Source organism: Alternaria viburni (genome assembly GCF_023758015.1).
Source record: "Alternaria viburni strain BMP 2772 chromosome Unknown scaffold_22, whole genome shotgun sequence".
NCBI classification, from domain to species: Eukaryota; Fungi; Ascomycota; class Dothideomycetes; order Pleosporales; family Pleosporaceae; genus Alternaria; species Alternaria viburni.
Genome location: NW_026055791.1, coordinates 301,501 through 322,232, shown reverse-complemented (window position 1 = coordinate 322,232; position 20,732 = coordinate 301,501). Strand labels below are relative to the sequence as shown.

General features: G+C 53.1%; 8 protein-coding genes across 8 annotated transcripts; all 8 read left to right on the top strand.

The window, feature by feature from the left end:
* Window positions 1-953: 953 nt before the first annotated feature.
* Window positions 954-2,435, top strand: J4E79_008898 (uncharacterized protein; the record flags this gene model as incomplete). The annotated part of the gene is made up of 3 exons (XM_049357750.1): window positions 954-1,046; window positions 1,094-1,357; window positions 1,407-2,435. 3 exons carry the CDS (start codon window positions 954-956, stop codon window positions 2,433-2,435), a joined length of 1,386 nt encoding a protein of 461 aa, XP_049207789.1.
* Window positions 2,436-3,685: 1,250 nt separating this feature from the next.
* Window positions 3,686-5,353, top strand: LYS1 (Saccharopine dehydrogenase; the record flags this gene model as incomplete). Its single annotated transcript, XM_049357749.1, has 4 exons — window positions 3,686-3,857; window positions 3,960-4,058; window positions 4,118-4,188; window positions 4,244-5,353. The coding sequence occupies 4 exons, from the start codon at window positions 3,686-3,688 to the stop codon at window positions 5,351-5,353; spliced, it is 1,452 nt and encodes a 483-aa protein (XP_049207788.1).
* Window positions 5,354-5,781: 428 nt separating this feature from the next.
* On the top strand, window positions 5,782-6,686 carry IDI1 (isopentenyl-diphosphate delta-isomerase idi1; the record flags this gene model as incomplete). The annotated part of the gene is made up of 3 exons (XM_049357748.1): window positions 5,782-6,007; window positions 6,060-6,398; window positions 6,454-6,686. 3 exons carry the CDS (start codon window positions 5,782-5,784, stop codon window positions 6,684-6,686), a joined length of 798 nt encoding a protein of 265 aa, XP_049207787.1.
* Window positions 6,687-8,377: 1,691 nt separating this feature from the next.
* Window positions 8,378-9,262, top strand: J4E79_008895 (uncharacterized protein; the record flags this gene model as incomplete). The annotated part of the gene is made up of 2 exons (XM_049357747.1): window positions 8,378-8,781; window positions 8,827-9,262. The coding sequence occupies 2 exons, from the start codon at window positions 8,378-8,380 to the stop codon at window positions 9,260-9,262; spliced, it is 840 nt and encodes a 279-aa protein (XP_049207786.1).
* Window positions 9,263-10,266: 1,004 nt separating this feature from the next.
* On the top strand, window positions 10,267-11,655 carry J4E79_008894 (uncharacterized protein; the record flags this gene model as incomplete). The annotated part of the gene is made up of 1 exon (XM_049357746.1): window positions 10,267-11,655. The coding sequence occupies one exon, from the start codon at window positions 10,267-10,269 to the stop codon at window positions 11,653-11,655; it is 1,389 nt and encodes a 462-aa protein (XP_049207785.1).
* A 732-nt stretch (window positions 11,656-12,387) lies between these two features.
* Window positions 12,388-13,109, top strand: ERG1 (Squalene epoxidase; the record flags this gene model as incomplete). The annotated part of the gene is made up of 2 exons (XM_049357745.1): window positions 12,388-12,943; window positions 13,015-13,109. The coding sequence occupies 2 exons, from the start codon at window positions 12,388-12,390 to the stop codon at window positions 13,107-13,109; spliced, it is 651 nt and encodes a 216-aa protein (XP_049207784.1).
* A 1,879-nt stretch (window positions 13,110-14,988) lies between these two features.
* Window positions 14,989-16,766, top strand: J4E79_008892 (uncharacterized protein; the record flags this gene model as incomplete). The annotated part of the gene is made up of 2 exons (XM_049357744.1): window positions 14,989-15,805; window positions 15,853-16,766. 2 exons carry the CDS (start codon window positions 14,989-14,991, stop codon window positions 16,764-16,766), a joined length of 1,731 nt encoding a protein of 576 aa, XP_049207783.1.
* A 1,969-nt stretch (window positions 16,767-18,735) lies between these two features.
* On the top strand, window positions 18,736-20,072 carry J4E79_008891 (uncharacterized protein; the record flags this gene model as incomplete). Its single annotated transcript, XM_049357743.1, has 3 exons — window positions 18,736-18,833; window positions 18,884-19,530; window positions 19,585-20,072. The coding sequence occupies 3 exons, from the start codon at window positions 18,736-18,738 to the stop codon at window positions 20,070-20,072; spliced, it is 1,233 nt and encodes a 410-aa protein (XP_049207782.1).
* Between the last annotated feature and the right edge of the window lie 660 nt (window positions 20,073-20,732).

Genomic DNA, 20,732 nt, shown 5'->3' with positions numbered 1-20,732 from the left:
ACTCTTGAGCCTACGTTAGGTCACCGTCACCTACTTTGCATGTTCCCATATTGATGTAGGCTGCAGCCCTGTTCAATCTTTTCTTTGAATAAGGTGTCACTATGAAGGAACGAGAAATTTTACCAGTGCGTCAATTGAAGCAAGCCCCTGTACCTGAATGATGTGAGCACCTCGGATTGCAGGGCCATCTGTTAGCTTGCCAGTCTTGCACTCTAGTAGTCTTGGTTCTTCTAGTGTGTGAGAGTACTTTCAGCCCTGATACTCTACTCATCTATGAAATTTCCAGCAATGAAACACAATGCTCACTTTCGACCGTCGCCAGCTTGGCCTTTGCAAGTACTGTTCTGCTCTTCTGCTATAGTAAGAGTCCGGACTTGACTTTTGAATCCACTTTGTTGACGAAGCACATGCTCAACACTGACGGCCGGTTGCTCTTTGCGCTGTCATATGCAAGAGCTGTGTCTGCACCAAACTCGAGCCTATATGAAGCAGACGGAGCATTGAACAACAAAAATCACAGTCAACACTTATCGTCCACTCAAACACAGTCTGGACTTTTATCTACATCTAGGGACATTACTATTGTGGTTGCACGTCTTCGACCACGGCTGATTATAACCATTTGAGTGCATTGCGGCTTGTGCAATAGGAACGGCAGATGTCTTCCATTCCGCAGGCTAGAAGCGCATATAGCGGCTACGCGTTGCTTATCTTGTGCAAACTGATGAGACATGTATGAGCTGTCGGTGTGGAGTTATGGATCGATGCGCTGTTGCGCGATACTGGATCCGGAAGGGCGGCACCCGAGGTCGCTCCTTCCATGCCAACAAACCGTTGGACCCTGTAAACAAACACTGCCCACCGCCTCAACACCACCACCCCACGATAGCGAACAGCCCAAGACGATACGACTGAGAAGCCCACGGCCGAACACCATCGCACAACGACCCAGCATGTCTTACAATGGGCGCATGAGCATGGCGCGGACTACGCAGCACAACCAGCGCGCGCCGCCCGCAAACGAACACGACGCTTTCATGACCTTGGTATGCGCGCAGCCCCCCTCTGACTTTGCGCATCACTAACCAAACAGCCCGATCACGAAATTGCAGGATGCATCTCAGATATCGGAATCCAGTTCAGCGTCTCCGACCTGCAGAAACCAAACCCCCAAATCATCCAGAAAGTTTTCGAATGGCTCGCCGAGCTACTCATGAACACGACGCGCGAGGTCGTTGCGCCGGCAATGCGCGCTGCGGCGGAAGACATGTGCGGTGGCGATGCGGAGAGACTCTATACAAGCGACACTAGGGATCTGATGGCCTTCTTCGTCATCCTGAGGAAGTTGCTTCGCGAAGTAAGTGACTTTGACAATCACGCCTTTCGGCCCGTCCTAACTATTCCAGTGTGGCATCCACGACTTCACTTTCAACGACCTGTACAAGCCCACGCACGGTCGTCTGGTCAAGATCTTCTCGTACATGATCAACTTCATTCGCTTCCGGGAATCTCAAACCGAAATCATAGACGAGCACTTCAACAAGGCCGAGCGCACGAAGCTACGAATCGAGCAGCTATACGACGACAAGCAAGCAAAAGAGATGCAGTTGGCTGAGCTCGAGCGCAACCGCGCGGCGACACAAAGGCTGATGCAAGAGAAAGAGAAACGCAACAACGAACTCAAGAGCAGGCTGCTAGAGTTGAAGAGGGGTCAAGAAGCGGTTGCAGAGAAACTTGAGCGTGCCAAAGCTGAGCAAGATAGGTTGAAGAAGCTGCTGCAACAGAAAGTGGAGAACAAGGAGAACGTGCAGCGCGAGGTTATCAAGCTGAAGCCGTACACACAACAGAGCCCCACTGCGTTGGAGGACTCCCTGCGGGACTTAAGCGATCGACTGACTGGGGACAAGACTCAGATCGACATGCTGGACCGCCGTGCTCGTGCCCTGCAGACATCTACCGACTCATTTGCTGTAGTTGCGACTGATGTTACTTCGTGCACACGATTACTCACAGACGTACAAGCCGATTTGTCGCGCGAGGAAGAGGAGTTGGCAAAGGCTTCAAGACATCGAGATGCATTGGCAGACCGAAGCAATAACGTCCGCGACGTTGAACGACAAGAACGACTACTACAAAAACAACTTGGCAACATCAACGCCCGAACAAACAAACTGAAGACCAAAGGCGACGAAGAAGCGGAACGTGCGCGCAAACGGATGGAGGAGTTACGCGAGACACATGCGAAGTTGACTGAAGAGCGAGGTGAGAAAGGACGGGAAATGGAGAGGAGGCGCGTACGCATCGAACAGACGGAGAAGAAGATGGCTGAGCTCAAGGACAACATTGAGAACGAGGTGCACGCTGCTCATGACGAGTATCTTAAGATGGAAAGCCACATCAAGCTCTACATTACGGAGATGGAGCAAAGCATTTGAAGTCGTTATACCCTATGAACGAGTCACGTCGGCGTTTGGAATTTGTTTCGAGATACCATGATGTTGCAGGGCGGGAAAGTGATACCATGTAGTTTGTGACTTAATTACCGTTTTTTGTTTCCCACTCTTACGTTCCTATCATGATATCAGTGGTTATTGTGTTCAGACCGTTTTCCGCTACTCGCGATCTATATGAATGTCTGAATACAGCAGAGATCACCTCAATACATCGGTCACAAGTAAGAAGAGACGCGCACACCAGGGCCCCACCGTAAGAGTCGCTAGGATTAGCACGCATAATGAGGAGTACCAGTATGGATCAGGGTCCTCCCTATACCCGATACCGTACGTCGAGCAGCAGTACCTGCATAAGCTTGAGCAGGTGACCGTCTCATCGGGTTGAGAATAAGACGTGCTGCTCATAGTTGCATTCAGATGGATCAGAAGTCGTACAGAAGCTGTACGGCACGTTAACTAAGAAACAAACTAAACGGGCCTGCGGCCTGCAGCCTACATTAACATAGAAGCGTATAAGATAAGTAACCTAGCTTCAGTGTAGGCTCTAGACGTGTTTGGTTTTTCTCTTGTACAAGGTGACGGGAGCTGGTGAAATCTTCTTGGTGTTGCAGGAGCGCGCTGGGCAGCAAGTGTAAGGTAGCACCACGAAATTGGAGAAGGGACGACCCGTACCGTACTACATACACGCCCTTTTACTCAAAAGCGGGGTTGTGACACCCACTGGCGAAGACTCATCTATGCTTATCATGTAGTAAAATGTTTTCGTCTAGATTTGTGTGATGCGACCCGCTACGATGATTGCTTTTGCTTTTGTTTCTGCACAACTCGATAGCATGTGGCGGATGAAGGTGTTGAGCATGTCTTGGTGTCGCGTGCAGCAAGTCCGCTGCCAATACTTTGACCGCGTCTGTTTAAGAAGGCGGTGAGGTGGATCGCCAATGGCATGGTATCTCCAGGTTTGTGGAGAGAGAACAGATTGATGAGAGGCCTTGTGTGCATTAAAGCAAAGCCTTCTGGTTGGTCAGCGCCCGACGGTAACCCCACATGCGAGCGAAGGCCGGGATCGGCCCCGGTCTGTAGCTTTGCGCTAGCCTGCTCTTTCATATGTCATCGCTCTTCGCGGCAGATTTTTGTCTTCCAAGGTTGACTCACCTGGACCAATCCTCAGCATTAAATACCGCCCATCCTCCACAAACCCTCTGACATCCTCTTTTCCACATCGATTGCCCAACATGTGTCCTCCCACCGAAGAAACACCTGCTACCAACGGCACCAACGGCGCCAATGGCAGCAAGGAAGGCTTCACAGGTGTTACCACCAGACAGAACCCTCACCCTACACACAAGAGCCCGTATGCGCCTGTGGGTGACTTTTTGTCGAATGTCGGCCGGTTCAAGATTATTGGTACGTCATAACGCCTATCTCCAGCGCTATCGGACGCGCACACAGGCGGACCGAAGTTTTGGTATTGAGAAGATAGAAACGTTGCTGACTTTATCTGCGCAGAGAGCACACTAAGAGAGGGCGAGCAATTCGCCAACGCCTACTTTGATCTTGAAGCCAAAATCAAGATTGCGAGAGCTCTTGACAACTTTGGTGTTGACTGTAGGGCTATGCTTCCCGGCGCTTGGCGCGAAATTTCCAGAGACTGACAGCAAATTCAGACATCGAAGTCACCAGCCCTGCTGCCTCTGAGCAGTCAAGAAGGGACTGTGAGGCGCTTTGCAAGCTCGGAGTACGTACTTTATGGCAATGTCTCAGCCGTGAGAACGCATGCTAACGCCTGCTAGTTGAAAGCCAAGATCCTTACCCACGTACGATGCCACATGGACGATGCAAGAATCGCCGTCGAGACCGGTGTTGATGGCCTCGATGTCGTCATCGGAACCTCTGCGTACCTCCGCGAGCACAGTCACGGCAAGGACATGACATACATCAAGAACACCGCGCTGGAGGTGATCGAGTTCGTCAAGAGCAAGGGCAAGGAGATCCGATTCAGCTCCGAGGACTCGTTCCGATCGGACCTGGTTGATCTTCTGTCTATCTACAGCGCTGTTGACAAGGTTGGTGTTGACCGTGTCGGTATCGCCGATACCGTTGGTTGCGCGTCCCCTCGCCAAGTGTACGATCTTGTACGAACTCTGCGCGGTGTCGTTTCCTGCGACATTGAGACACATTTCCACAACGACTCTGGCTGCGCCATTGCCAACGCTTTCTGTGCGCTAGAGGCAGGTGCTACGCACATTGATACCTCGGTACTTGGTATTGGTGAGCGTAACGGTATCACTCCCCTCGGAGGTCTGATGGCCCGCATGATCGTTGCCGACCGCGAATATGTTACCAGCAAGTACAACATCAAGGCGCTCAAGGAAGTTGAGGACCTGGTCGCCGACCTTGTTGAGGTCAACATTCCGTTCAACAACTACATCACTGGATTCTGTGCCTTTACCCACAAGGCTGGCATTCACGCCAAGGCCATTCTCAACAACCCTTCCACATATGAGATCATCAACCCGCAAGATTTCGGCATGTCCCGATATGTACACTTTGCCAGCAGGCTTACCGGATGGAACGCGATTAAGAGCCGTGCTGAGCAGCTTGGCTTGAAGATGACGGATGCGCAGTACAAGGAGTGCACGTCCAAGATCAAGGCCATTGCCGACATCCGCAAGATCGCTCTTGACGACACCGACTCGATCATCCGTACCTACCACAACAACTTGCACGCCAAGGAGGAAGTCCCTCTGCTGCCGGGTATGACAGAGGAAGAGAAGAAGAAGTTTGCCGAAGCTGAGGCCGAACTGAACGGCGTCTCAGAGAAGCGGGAGCTTGATGCTACCGCAGATGCACAGGCCGAGGTGCCCGTTGCCAAGAAGAACAAGACCGCCACTGTGGCATAAGCGCAAGACGCTGTGTAAATATGGGATTTCTGGAGTTGGTTGTTTCCTTTACTACTGTCAGGGGTGTATTTCTTGAGCATATCTGCATGTATTCCGGTTACGGAAAAGTTTATGAGTTTTTGATACCTGGACCGAAAAGCCCAGTGGCATCGGCAACGTGTGTAGCACTGTCAAATGATAGACAACGAATCAAAAGCGCTTGCAAGCCAAAAGTATCTCCTCTAGCCTTGTCAATTTGGCGCGTTGCGGTTTGCCACATGCCTGCCAGTTGACCCAGACCGCGGAGGTGTCCAGGTGGAGACCCTGCATGAAGGGGCGCGTGCACGCTTTCTTCATCGTCCCGACCGCCCCCTCCAAAATACCCCGAGGTCAGGACTATTCCACAAGCCTCAATTGCTCTCCCTACGCTCTTGTCACGATTCGCAACCATGGCCACTATCGAGACTGTTACTCAGCAGCCTGAGATCACGGCGGAGAATGTCCTGCGCCTCTTCCCCGAAGTCAACACGGCACTCATCGGGGGATCGCACAACTCGGCCACGAGCGACAGTGCGCTGCAAGGCTATGATGAGGAGCAGATACGGCTGATGGACGAGGTGTGCATCGTCCTGGACAACAACGATATTCCTATCGGCAGTGCGACCAAGAAACTCTGTACGTGGCTCCGCTCGCGACTCGTCGATGGATGGCGACTGACAAGCTCCAGGCCACTTGATGGAGAACATTGATCGTGGACTCCTCCACCGCGCATTTTCCGTCTTCCTATTCGACTCCCAGAACCGCCTCCTTCTGCAGCAGCGCGCGACCGAGAAGATCACATTCCCGGACATGTGGACAAACACCTGCTGTTCGCACCCGCTGGGCATACCTGGAGAGACTGGTGTAGGACTAGAGGAATCCGTCCAGGGTGTGCGTCGCGCGGCAGTGCGCAAGCTCAACCACGAACTGGGCATCAAGGCCGAACAGGTGCCCATTGACGAGTTCAAATTCCTTACACGGATACACTACAAGTCGCCCAGCGACGGCACCTGGGGCGAGCATGAGAGTAAGTTGTACCACTGGGTCATCGGCATACGGGACGAATGCTTACAATATACTAGTTGACTACATTTTGTTTATGAAAGCCGACGTCGACCTGAACGTCAACCCGAACGAGGCGCGCGATTCCAGATGGGTGTCTCAGGAGGATCTCAAGACCATGTTCCAGGACAAGTCGCTCAAGTTCACACCGTGGTTCAAGCTCATCTGCGAAAGCATGCTGTTCGAATGGTGGGACCATCTCGACTCTGGCCTGGAGAAGTACATGGGCGAGACAGAGATCCGGCGCATGTAAGGCATGCGAAGTAGCTGTCATCAATCCCCCCGCCGCTATTCGAGCGTCCCGATCCCCAGATGCTTGGCCGAGACCTGCCCCCATTTCCGAAAGTGAGGCGGTACGTGCATGCAAGCCCGGCCTTTTAGATACCACCACTGCCATTTAATCCAGTCATTAACCATTGCATTGTTCCCCACGCTCATTAGTCGTCATGGCTTTATCGTGCGGACATCAAGGCGCGCTCCTCTCCTATCGTTGCTTTCCCATGACAGTGCGTGACAGTTGATCCATGCCGACCTCGCCGTATGCTATTCTTCAGCTAATTGACTAGTAGGATCAAGTCAAAACGCAGATAACAGTGTAGCGGAAGAGTTCCGGATGCTTGCTTTATCATTAGCTGTCAGAGAGAGTAGCCTTAATGGTGGTCTTACTTCTGCGCTTATCCGTTGTGAGGAGGTCCAGCCGAGGTGTGCAGCTCAACCCTTCCTGTTTACCCCACAACCTCTTCCCAGGCGCCCTATGTCACCGCGCTACTCTATCGCTACGTACGTATCCTCGCTACAAGCGACTCGCAACCAAGCTGTGACTTGTGTCGCCAAACGATTGGCAAGCAAGCAACAAAGCAACATCTTCGTTGAGCCGCTTCGGCCCGACACCAAGGTCAAGGTCACAGGGCGAATGATAACGAAACTCGTATGCTTAACGGGCTAAGCGGTTGGTCCGAAGATAGCTCCCGCATTGAGCTATGTGAAGCATGACCTGTACCTCCACCCGACGGCGCTTGGTACGCCGATCAAGCCGGGTAGACGAGGTATATCAAAGTCCCGACTTCCCATCTTCATCTCCGTCACAGACACACACAGCTTGTCAATCCTCATCCCATACTACATCAGCTTACTAGCCACTGTGCCCCCACGGCATACGCATCTTACTGCAGCCGCGCTGTGCTTGCAATCCTTCACGATACGCAGCTGCTGCCGCTCGACATCAGCCAAGCATCGTACTGCAGTGCCGTCACTGGTCTTGTGACAAAGCTGCCAGCGAGTCAAAAAGCAAAGCCCAAACTTTAAGCAGCCATACATCAACTGCCACCAGTCCACACACACAAAGATTGGCACATCGGTGGTCCCAGGCGCATACTATCCACGCAAGACACGCAAAGGTTGGTACATCGATAGTCACAGGCGCATACCATCGACGCAAGACTACCTGATCGGACTCACTCTACGACGTATCTGTCAAGCGTGTACTCAAAAAGGACCTCTGCAGCCTCACACATTGATGTCGGTTGATCTACGTCAAGCCTTCACTTCTTTACGTTACCCTTCTCGAGTCGATACCGTCTCGAGATCGCAGCTCTCTAGAGTTCATACAGGCGATCTAAATCGTCCGGCTAAAACATAAATATCCAAGCTCAGAAAAGGTATACCATGTAGCAGGCAATCGACGGTCACGGCTCCTGCTCAGCCCACGAAGACCCATTGTAGCAACCAGACTAAACTAATCACAATCTAGTAGTGTTGTTTGAACTCAAGGTCGTCGTCTAGATATCCGCAGTTCAAGTGACTAACGTCTCACCCACGCCGAATCCCGTTCAAGCCCTGCGGGGAACACCTCACGCTGGCGAATTCGACGACTGTCCCTATAATCAAACGAAGCGGCAGATCCCATCTGAATACTAGTAGAGGCTCACAGTCGAAACCACAATCATGGCGAAAACATTCTCCCCTGTTGCGCCAGTCAGCTGTAATTACACAGTGGACACGAAGTCTTCAACCTTGAAGTCGGCTAACATTAGGGTCAATGAAGTACCGGCTAGCTTCAGGATCTTGAAGCCGAAGCCAACTTCTGCTGGCGCTACTGTTCTGCCTCCGCTCACCGACGGCGTTCGCGTCGTTACGGCTGCGGAGTACAAGCAGGCTGCTGAGTGTCTGGCGGAAGCCTTCGGCCAGGACGATGTTGCGAGATACTTCGTAGACGTGCCCGATCGTGCGCACTGGACTGCGGAGCAAAAGTGGGCGCTACATGTTGAGATTCTCGAGTACATAACCTATGCTCACATCCTCAAGGGACTAGTGACTACGGTGGGCGACTTCGAAGCAGTTGCCCTATGGTAAGTCTTGGAGACAATGAAGGCTTCGCGAGCTCACGCAACTAGGATGCCACCCGGTCAGAACATGGACGACTATCTGACAATATTCCGCTCTGGTATGTGGCGCCTCAACTACCGCCTCTCCGCCGAAGGGAAACGGCGCTTCTTCGACGAGTTCATGCCCCTCCTCCACGATACCATGCACACCACGCTTGGTGAGCGAGAGCATGACGCCTGGTACCTAGTCTACCTAGGCACTAGGCCCACTGGCCGTGGCAAAGGTCACGCTCGTAAACTCATTGAGCATGTAACAAAGCTTGCGGACCGCGAAGGCAGGCCATGCTACTTGGAGTCGAGCAACGCCACGAACCCTCCGATTTACAGAAAGTTTGGCTTCGAAGAGACGAGGCAGATCAACCTTCAGAGGGGTGGAAGAAATATCCCGCTGGACATCATGGTCAGGGAACCCATGCAGAGCATGGAGAAGAAGAGGGGCTTGTAGGAGACTGGGAGGGCACTGAGGGCATAACACCATTTCAACATGCGTGTCGCGAAGAAAGATGTTATCATGTGTAGTGAGGCTTTGCAATATCCTTCAACAGGATCGTGTTTAGAAGAGGCGTAGGCCGTAGTTGTTGAGTTTATTCGCTCATTCTGTCTGGAATTTAAGGCTGTATTCCGCAACTGCAATCATGATTTTCTGAAGAGCGACAAGTGATCCAAACGTATTCCGCAACTTCAACCATGATTTTCCGAAGAGTGATGAGTGATCCAAACGTATTTAGCTGCCAGCGCATCGTATCAGAACCCTTGAGCTGAAGCTCTTCCGAAATAAGCTCAGGCTAGAGAGACAAGTGATAGTTCCAACATAAGCAAAACTCGTTTCACCTACCCAACAGGCCGTGAAAATAGGATGCGCTGACATGACGCCATGGAGTGCGGATCGCAATATCGTGATAAGCCAGATTCGTAACCCATGGTTCTTCAGTATTGCGGGATATGGAATATTGGTTAGACGAGAGATTGGGGTGGAGCATGATAATCGTCGGGTGGGCAGTGCAGCATTGACGACAAATTGCGGTGTCATGAAACGCGGCATTGTTGCCCAGTTGCCAAACATGCTACGCCCTTCATCTCCTGATGATCCGCTGAGGCCGACTCTATAGCTCTGTCTTCTCGCGCACCTGTTCGTCGTGACTGATCTAGCGACTGTCCTCTAGCTTCATCTCAGCAGCGTAATCGATAAAAAAGTGGTGTCGGCCCACCCGCGAATCCGCTTCTCAGTCCACTCGGCCGCATCCGCAGCGCTACTCAACGCACCCCGCAAGCCTCGCCCATTGCCCATTGCACGCGTCGAGGGCCTGCAGACGGTCATCGTGCAGCCTGCCAGCACATCCGCGCCCTGAGGTTTTGCTGGAGCCTGCCACCCAACACCACGTAATCCCTCGCCCTCGCACCAAGTTCCCCCTTCGCATTCCCGCTCCCGCCCATATACCGCCATATACCATGGTTACCCAGCGCCGATACTCGGTCACGGGCCAGACGCCCCCCGACGATGCCGAAGCCATGAAAGCGCGCTCTCCCAAATTGCAGCCTCTGGATACTAGCGTGCAGACACCCCCGTGCGGGTATTGTGACGGCGCGCCGGAGCTGAGTTCAAACAGCGAGGCCAGCGCGGCCAGCCAGCGGAGAGGGAGAAACATGGCCCAGAAGGGCACTATCGTACGCACATCAAGCAAACGATCCGCGACCCAGCTACCTTCGCCCAGCTCGCCCACGCACCAGCTGCCGCCCAAGATTCCTAGATACAGACTCAACGTGGACATAGACATCAGCTCCGACACAGACACCGACTCGGATGATACGGATCTTCTGGGCGACGGAAGCGACCATGACTACTGCCACGGCGTCGAGAGTCAGGCTACCTCATTCCCATCGACGCCTGAGCATTCGCAGCCCTATGGCGTGTCGAGCCTGCCCGATGCCACACGCTTGGAAGGACTGCAACTGTATGCAGAAGAAAGGCCCGACGACGATGAGCACATGGACGACTACGCGCTCTCACCCTCCCACTCCAGAAACCACAGCCTGAACCGTGTCCAACTCGATGGGTCCAACGACGTACAGAAGGATTGGGCCGCACATATTGCCTCTCACAAAGAGGAGGCTGAGATCGTTCACATGGAAGATGTCCAGGTTACGTCTATCCAAGAAACACACACAACTCCCGCCGAAGACACAACCCCCGCTCCGCCCACCTTCGTCACCCTCCCGCCCGAGATCCGTCACCAAATCTACCGAAACTGCGAGAACCTCGTCATCGACAAGCCCCTCGTATACTGCATCTCTACCTTCGACGGCCAAATGCAGCACGCTCTCGCTTCCGTGTCGCGTCTCGTCCGCTCCGAAGCGCTTGCCATCTTCTACAGCTACAACCTCTGGGTCATAAAAGTCGAGTTCAAGATGATGTACGAAGCCTTCCGAGACTGGATCATTCGGCTGGGCGACGGCGCAGGGCTTTTACGGCTCGTTAGCTTTTCAGTGCGCGGTGCGCTGTTCAAGCCCAGACGGAGCCACACACAGAGCATGCTCATCCACGGGCATCTTGTGCAGCTCGCTCCAGGTGTTATCGGGCCTGCGCCAGCATCGCAGGATGACTTCTACTGCCCGCCAGACGGTGACGCGAGCTTCAAGATCGATCTCAGTGAGAAGTTTGCTGGTGGAAAAGTGCAGCTCGTTAGGAACGATGGCACCAGCGAGGCGGGAGAACAGGCGAGACTTCGTTTGGGCAGGATGGTAAATGTGCTGTGGGAGAAGAGGCAAGCTGGTACACTCAATGGCCAGGATTGGATTGACATGGTCGATGGCTTCATCACCTTCATCGGGGGGTGGTAACACCAACCTGCGAAGCTGAACAGGCCTGGAGCCTACATCGACGTCAGGCCACCTACTTTACATGTGTTCATGTTGATGTAGGCTCCAGACCTGTTCAGGTTTTTTCTTGTATGAGGTGGTAATGCGAAAGATGGGTGTTTCTTCGTACACACGGCGTTGTGGTATATTGGGTATGTAATGGCGTATAGCATGAGATTCACGACGTTCTGCATGGGCTGGGGCGTTGTCTGGGGTGGCAAAAGGTTGTGGTATGGTCATTTATCGCACATTTCGTATCATTTCAAAGGGTAATGATGGGAGGTGGAAGAGGAGGTAATCGATCTGTAGACAGCTTTCTGCTTGTAGAAATATTCATATACCCCTTTACAAAAACAGCCCTGCAGACTACGTTAAGATGAATACAGGCGAAGGAGATGACCTAACATTGATGTAGCCTCCAGGGTGTCAGAATTTGATCAAACCCACTCGGAAGACGGAAGCCTTCTAGCAAACAACAGCCCACCTCCATCTTAGATGAGCTGGCGATCCGGGGTCTCGGACTTCTCCTATTCCGGCTGGCACGTGCGTCTTGATAATGAAGAAAAACCTCACGATCCTCGCAAAGTGCAGAGTACCAACCGAAAAGCCAAACACATTCCTTTCGCAAACGGTTCGTAATCGGACCTGGTCACTCCTTCAGTTCATACTTCTTGTTTAAATACTGTCCTCACAGAGTGTGACACCAACACCAAAATGCGCATCCTCCTCGCCCTCGGCGCCATCCTCGGTGTCCTAACCACCTTGATGTACACGCTAGACTCACACCTGGAGAAGTTCTACATCTTCACGCCTTCCGGACTGCACGCCCTCTCTCAAGAAGCCATTGCCCTACACGGCAACGACACAGCATCCGTCGTCTCCCACATCGTCACTTCCCTCTCCGCAATCCACGGGCCCCACATCAACCTCGACGAAGAATGGATCTTCAACAACGCAGGCGGTGCCATGGGCGCCATGTACATTATCCACGCGTCTATTACTGAGTATCTGATTATTTTTGGTACTGCGATTGGAACGGAGGGTCATACGGGACGGCATACCGCGGATGACTATTTCCATATTCTCAAGGGCGAGCAGGTGGCTTATGCGCCTGGCAAGGGCGTTTATGGGGCTGAGAGGTATCCCCAGGGGAGTGTGCATCATCTTACCAGGGGCGATGTTAAGCAGTATAAGATGGAGGGTGAGTGCTTTGCGCTGGAGTATGCGAGGGGGTGGATTCCGCCTATGCTTGGGTTTGGGTATGCTGATAGTAAGTCTCCTCTCTCTTACCACTCTAACCGCAGTTTACGGTTCAGTTCAAGACTAACTGGTGGATGATAGCCTTTTCGAGTACGTTGGATTTCCCAACTTTGTGGAGGACTACCGTGGTTACCGGGCGGGAGATGATTGGAAACTTGATGATGGGCAAGTTGTGAGAGAAAGGCAAACTTTGAGAGACGAGAGTTTGTATGGAGTTCACATTTCTTGTAAGATTGAGTCATTGTTCATACTCGTTCTACTTGGACGTTGGAACACGTCAGTATGTGTGTGTGTGAGAGCACCTCATTCAAGGAATAATCCGAACACCATGAGGCTTACATCAGATTGAAAACATATGAAGTAGGTGACCCAACGTCAATGTAGACTTCAGACCTGTTCTGTTTTTTTCTTGCATGAGGTGAGAGTGTGTAGTAGTGTGCACAGACGTTAGACGCTCCACAGCCAAGCGGCTATATGACATAGGTATAGCTGTCTAGGTTTGATTCACGATGTAGTTCCTTCACTGTCAGTGCTCTCTGTACGTCATCCCGATCAATGCCGTGTCGGAACTACGGCACTTTCGACCAGATCATGCAACCAAGTTCCTTGATCAGAAGGGCGGAGTTGAATTCCCTGCATGGAGTGCATATAATGGTCATCTGGTAGTTGCAGCTAGAATGCCGTATTCCAGTAGTGTACTGCGTGTGCAAGGGTGTGGAACGACACTGCCCAGCGCGGGGAATTTTGACCGTGGTCGCAAGCGACGTCTACCCCAACATGTGTGTTGTGGGCATCCTGATTGGCATAGATGTACATGGACAAAGACCGCGAGATCCGTTTTATCAGCTGCAAGTGTACATCGAGTATGGCGTCAGTTTGGGCTGAGGTTTGAACACAGGGTTTCGGGATGCGGCGGCTGGAGCCAAGAGGTGGTGGGCAACGGTGGACGAGACTGGCCGGTAGACCTGCTCGAGACCCGATGCTATTATAGGAGGTGCAGAGAGCTAGATGATGGCAGACGATGCTAGTCGTGTCAAACTTTGGGCTAGCAAACGTGCTATCGAAAAGCTTTTTTCCAACGCGACAGATGAAGACGTAGGTGAAAGCATACGGCTGTGACGAAGGGGCTGGGGTGGAGAGCTGGAAGAGGCTGGGCAATAAATCAAGCATTCCGGTTTGGAAGAGCCGTCGTCTCAACGGGCCAATATGGAGGCAGCGAACGGGTGCAGGGGTTGGGCTGTGGCTGTGGACGGAACACGGGTGCAATTATCGAAATACGATTACCCAGACGCAGTGTGTCGGGGCGTCGAGTGCGTAGGAGGCGTGCCGCGCGCTCCAAGGTGGTCAAGCTGCCGCGAGGATCCACGTCTTTCCCTTGATCGAGGTGGAGGGCCATGACGAGGCCTGGCTCGAGGGTAAGACGGCACAGGATCGAGGGAAGGATCATGATGCGGATTCGGAGCCATGGCGAAACAAGGCTTATTGAGCCTCCTGCGGCGGATCATTCGTGGCTAAGGGTTCGGTAGCCGCTCAGATTGGCGTGGGTGCAGATCTGAGGCAGCCACCACAATTAGAAACGGACACTTGCTCGGAAGAGCTGACGCGTAAATCCTCCTTTCCCAGCACAACGCGCAACGCAGCTGGGTGGACGAGCGAGCAGCGTGGGATGCCATGCCAGCAGCCATGGCCAGCGACCCACCGCAGCGTTTGAGGTCGGGCGTCTCAGACGGGGCTGCTTGGTGTCGCAGCGTCCGGGAGGGCGGCGGCTCGTGATGTCATGTGTTGTTGAGTCTGGTGGTCTGGCGCGTCCTCTGGTGTCGCTCGGGCCGGCGCCACTTTTGGCCCAGTTAGTGACGCATGTCTGAAAGCGTTGACACGCTGCCGCCGCCGTCCACTCATCATCGACCCTGGCTGCATGTCCTGCATGTCCCTCGCTCTCGTTTCCTGTGATAACCTCCCCTGCGCTCGCTTTTCCTGATTGCTAGTTGACTTTACCTTCCGCTGTTTCTTTACTCTTTGCATTCGCTTGCTCCGCTCGGGCTCCCCTCTGCCGCCATGTTGCCCTCGTTATCTGCCCGCAGCCTAGCCCTACTCTCGCTTCCCGCCGTGCGCATTGCCCTCGCCCAGTCCATCTCCATATCGCTAGGGAACAGCCCGCCCGATGGCGCCTCCGACTACCTCGACCCCTCGTATGCCGGCTTCGGCATCGAGCCCTCGAACCTCTTCTCCTTCACCGGCAAGGAGGAGCCCAACCAATTCACCGTCAAGCTGCTCCAGAACCTCGCAGACTACTCGGGCGCGCCGCCGCACATTCGCCTGGGAGGAAACACGCAGGACTACATGGTCTTTGAGTCGAGCAACACAAACTATGGCTGGACCTCGAACCCAGACTCGACGGCACAGGGTGCCATTGCGGCCGACTCGATGATCATTGGACCCAACTACTTCGCCGCGCTCGAGCGCTTTCCCAAGGACACGCCCGTCACCTTCGGACTCAACATGGCCTACATGGACGACGACTACGAGGATAAGATCACCGCACTGGCGCAAGCCGCCGTCGACGGCATGAAGAACGTCAAACTGTACTCGTTCGAGATTGGCAACGAGCCCGACCTGTGGCTCCAGAACTCGTTCCGCTCTGCGCCCTGGGACGGAAAGACATACACTTCCCAATGGCTGGACCGCGCCGAGGTCGTCTACGAGCGCGTGCTCAAGGCTGCCAACCTGCCGTCATCCTTCTTTGAGTCTCCTGCGACCGCCTCCACCATTGGGACGACCTTTGAGATTGCGCAACTCGTGGACGATGGCATCATGGAGGGTAGGAACGGCGATAACTTCCTGGCCACCTGGAACCAGCACGACTACTTCTACTGTATGTTCCCTTCTCCCTATTCCACATGCTGTACTAACATGCTACAGTCATCGGAGTGACCCCCACCCCCCTCACTCTCGACGATCTCATGGACCTCGATGCCACCAACACCCAATTCAAGTACTGGGAGAAGCAGGTCGGAATCGCCCTCAAGACAGACCACCCCTACGTGCTGCGCGAGATGAGCTCCGTTGGACCAATAGGCATGCCCGGCGTCAGTGACACCCTCGGTGCTTCCCTTTGGACCCTCAACTTCTTCCTCTACGCAGCCTCCATTGGTATCTCTTCGGTCCAGATGCACATGACCGACAACTCCAACGCCAGTGCCTGGCAGCCCATCCCCATGTACGGTCGTGAAACCTCGTTCGTACGACCGCAGTACTACGCCCATGCCGCCGTCGCACAGATTGTCGGCAACGGCAACGGAACCACGCAGATTGCAGCTCTCTCTACCAGCAACGTAGGTGCTGCGTACGACGGTCGCATCCGTGCGTACGCCGCCTACGCAAACGACCATCTGCAGTCCATCACTATGATCAACGCTAAACAAGCCAATGCGTCTTCATCCGACAAGGGCAGCTTCACGTTCAACCTTAACCTGGGCTCTGCACACGCCAACAAGGATGTCTTCATCTCTTACCTCACAGGTCCTGGCGCAGAGTCGCAGACAGACATCACATGGAATGGCATGAAGTACGACGACATTACCGGCGCGTCTTCAGTCACAGACAACACCGTCACAACTACCAAGGCCGACGGCAACGGCAGGATCTCTGTTCCCGTCCGCGACAGCCAAGCTGCAGTAGCAAACATTGGCTCCCAGATTGGCACCAACGCCGTCCTCAAACCAGACGGCACGCAGGCGAAGAAGAGTAATGCCGCTTCAACCCCGACCGGCGGAGCCAACTACGCCATAATAAGTGGCCTGTTGGCCATGATGGCGGCATTCATCGCCGCGTAATGGCAGGTGTAGCAAGCCATATTTTCCTTTGTCAATCAACCCAAGCATCATGGAATTGCATATGCATTATGACGGCGTTCTTCTTGCGATAGCAGGCTTTTCATCCGCATCATTCATGGTCAGGATACTCCGCCTCATTGCTTCATCTGGGATTTGGATTAATCGGTCATGCGGACGGGGATCATTAATGACACGCGACACAAAGACTTTTTTTCTTTTTTTGTTGGAACAGGATATATAGGCGCGATGACGGCGCCTGGAGTGTATATACACGGTTTCTATTGCATCAAAGCCAGCACACGCTGTACCCTGATAGTTAGATTCTAGATTTCTAGAACTGCAAATCTCATACCTGATACCCTTTCATGATCATTATTCCGTTCAAAATGGGCTTACAGCTTCCGAACAAACAAATAAGTCGTGCTTGTATTGCAACACCTCGTGTGAGATCGTCGTGAGACATGGAGTTAACTAAGCTTTTCAGGCTTCCAGTCTTACCGCGGAGTCGGGATCGGAGGTTGCAGCAGGTACCGTTGCCGCGCCCGCTTCTGGCGCGCGGCGTTGGTGGCGAGCATCGTGGGACGCCCTGCGTTTTGACTTTTCTCGGTAAGCTCGGAGCAAGGGATTGCCAGAGGCAGGGAACAACTGCTTTGTTTTATGCAGGCCGATGTACCTGCATGGTCTCGGAACTGTTATGGGTAGGGTATTTATAGTTGGTTTGGTGTGAAAGAAAGAAGTGTGGAGGAAGTTGCGGTTTAGTCAAAGAACTGCAAAGACATGGAAAAGTCTGGATGAGCGCGACACTTGCTGTTCGTAGAGCCGGCTCAGACAATGCGAAACCCACGTCTTGGTTGTAACCCAATGTCGTATTCGAGAGCTGCCTTTGTCGTGCTAGCATCTTCTTTAAGGGAAACGCTCAACACCCAGGTAGTTCATGCCCTACAGCCTACATCGACGCTACGTCTTTCCATCTGCACATTATTGTTCTAACGTAGGCCTCAGGCTTATCACAAACATCTCTTGTGTAAGGTGATAGGAGGAATGTATTCCTAACATATATGTGTGCTTTAATTACTACTTGCTTTGACGTTGGCGCCATCGTCCTTGTGGGCGAGGTGCTACAACCGGTAGCTGAAAGCTCCTTTCATACTTCCAGCGCATTCGTCCAACTTGTACGTTGTGCTTAGTGCACGATCAGGCCTACTATCGCGGGATAGCTATCGACGCAGAAAGTGAAAATGCAGGCTAGCTGATGTGAAAGATAGGCGTCATGCTCTGTTTCTCTAGAAGCAGTTCAAGGAGCATTACCAAGGTACTTATAATTCTGGTTACTCAAATTTGGAAGACCACATTGTACTATGACTTTACTCGGCGGTAAAATCGTATGACTCTTGGCTCGTGATGCTGACCGTTGTGCAAGTGAGACAACAGACATGGGAATCGCGATGCCATGGTTTTTCGGATATGGCGATGTTCATCGAATCTCCGGCAGGATGATAGAGACGGGCGACCGTGCCGCACAACCCCAGTAAAGTCACCCTCACATGGCGTCTGCAGGCTTTGAGACCTTCACGTCTCGATCTTCGTGAGGCATCCGATTCATATCGTCCCCTTCAAATCTTTTCACACTGAGCAAGAACTGGCATAGATACGCGTGTTCGATGCGCCGAGGCCGGTCACAAGGATCCGTGACGTCACGGCTATCTGTGCGCCCAGCCTCAACCTCACATTTTCTGCTTGACGCTTGCGTGCCGAATTCCCGAGATCTAACTACGGGGCTGCCCGTCGTTCTCTCATTAGGCGCGTAGATGCCAGGATCGCCACTAATTACCTGTATGACGAAATGCGTCCGGCACTCTTTCCGCAATGTTTGGGAAGAAGGTGTCATGGCACGAATCCTGGAATGACTACCCGAAGCAGGGCCCCCAGCATTGTCAACACCTAGTCGCGTCCTTCAGCTATCACCAAAATGCGATTCCGCGATAGAACCCACACGACGTACGAGAGCGAGGATGAGAAGCCACCAGCGGAAGTCGGGCTGCGCGATCGCATTGTACATTTCACATGGTATGTCGACGCGCCGAGAGCATTCGGATAACAAACTTACAATACCGCAGGCCATGGTTCGCATGCACCATGTCGACAGGAGCGCTAGCTGTCGTTCTCGGGAACACCCCGAACAAATTCACTGGCCTACAGACCATCGGAAAGGTCGTCTTCATCTTCGACCTCGTACTCTTCGCCATCTTCAACCTATGCATGTTCGCGCGGTTCTTACTCGTCCCTCGGAAGCTCCTCGGATCGCTACATCATCCAGTCGAGGGCCTTTTCTTCGGCACGTACTGGGTCTCCGTCGCCCTGATACTCAACTGCACGTACATCTACGGCAACCCATCGACCGGGTCATGGCTCACCAAAGCGCTTGAGATCACCTACTGGATGTACTGTGCTGCAGCCTTCCTCGTTGGCATCATCCAGTACTCCCTCTTCTTCCGTCTCGAGCGCCTCAACGTTGGCGATGCCGTTCCGGCTTGGATCTTCCCAATATACCCTTTGCTGGTTGTAGGCACGCTGGCTGGCACTATACTTCCTGCCCAACCTGAAAATCCCAGCTGGAAGATATTCATCGGGGCGATATTCTTTCAGGGGCTCGCGTGGGTCGTCTCCTTCCTGCTGTATGGGCTCTACATGCAGCGCCTGATGACGAGTTCTCTACCCTCTCCTACCACGCGACCAGGAATGTATGTTTCCGTTGGTCCAGCAGGTAAGTCCATACCCGATAGATGAATGCTCCCTTGGAAGATTCTAACAGCAATAGGTTACACTGCTGCCGGACTCCTCTCCCTTGCAAATCAAGCGCCGTCGCTCGTTGCCGAAAACTACTTCACGAATACCGTAGTCCCAGACGGCGAAATCGTACGAATCATTGGCATCATGTCAGGTCTCTTTATCATACTGTTCGCGTACTGGTTCTTCATCATAACAACGATCGCCGTCATAGTGGGATCACGTAGGATGTCGTTCTCGCTAAACTGGTGGGCATTCATTTTCCCGAATGCAGGACTCACGCTTGCAACGATACAAGCAGGAAAAGTGCTAAACAGCGAAGCTATCAACGGTGTCGCGAGCGCATTGACTATTCTATTGGTCATCATGTGGTTTGTCGTGGCAGCCTTCTGCATTCGTGCCGTGTACCTTGGACAAGTCTTGTGGCCAGGAAAGGATGAGGACAAGACCATGGAGAGGTTGGCATGGGGTTGGCAGGACAACAGGGGAAACCCAGAGGCTGGCAAGATCAGGCCTTAATGTTGAATGCTGGATACAATGGTGTTCATTGAGCGTGGCGTAAGGTTATTGGAGCGTTGTAATATAGCATGATACCCTTTCGAATTGCGAACTGTTCTGCAAGCGTGAATTGATCCAGCTGTCTATGAAATCGGGCTTTACAAGCTTCACGAGATCGGGGCTCACAACACGAGGTGCACAAGCTATACTGTTTACGCCGCTGACCATGTGGACCATGGGGACTGGATAATCCAGGCCGTTCGGCATCTGGGGTGCGTTGGCGCGTTCTGGCTTCGTCTAGTAGGCTTGGTGCACTTACCATGTGACCTCGTATTGGACAGTTGGAGTCGAGCGGGATTGCTTGGATCCAAGGATTCCCGCCCTCATAGCTGCTGCGACAGTGGATAGCCCTCCTCCACAGGAGTGACGTTTCATTACAAAGCTATTGTGCCCTCGCCCGAACGCTCCAGAGTCATCAGAGCCTGCGGAACCAGAGTTGATACCAAGTTCCACCCCCTCGGAGGACTGCCAAGTCGTGCATTTGCTTAGTGCACACTCGTTATCGTGAACTACTTTGTCCAACGCTGATGGTCTCTTCCCAGAGGCAAAATGTGTGGTGAGTCGTTCTAGCCGAGTGCCACGGTTCAACAGAACTGCACAGAACCATACAGAAGGTCTCGG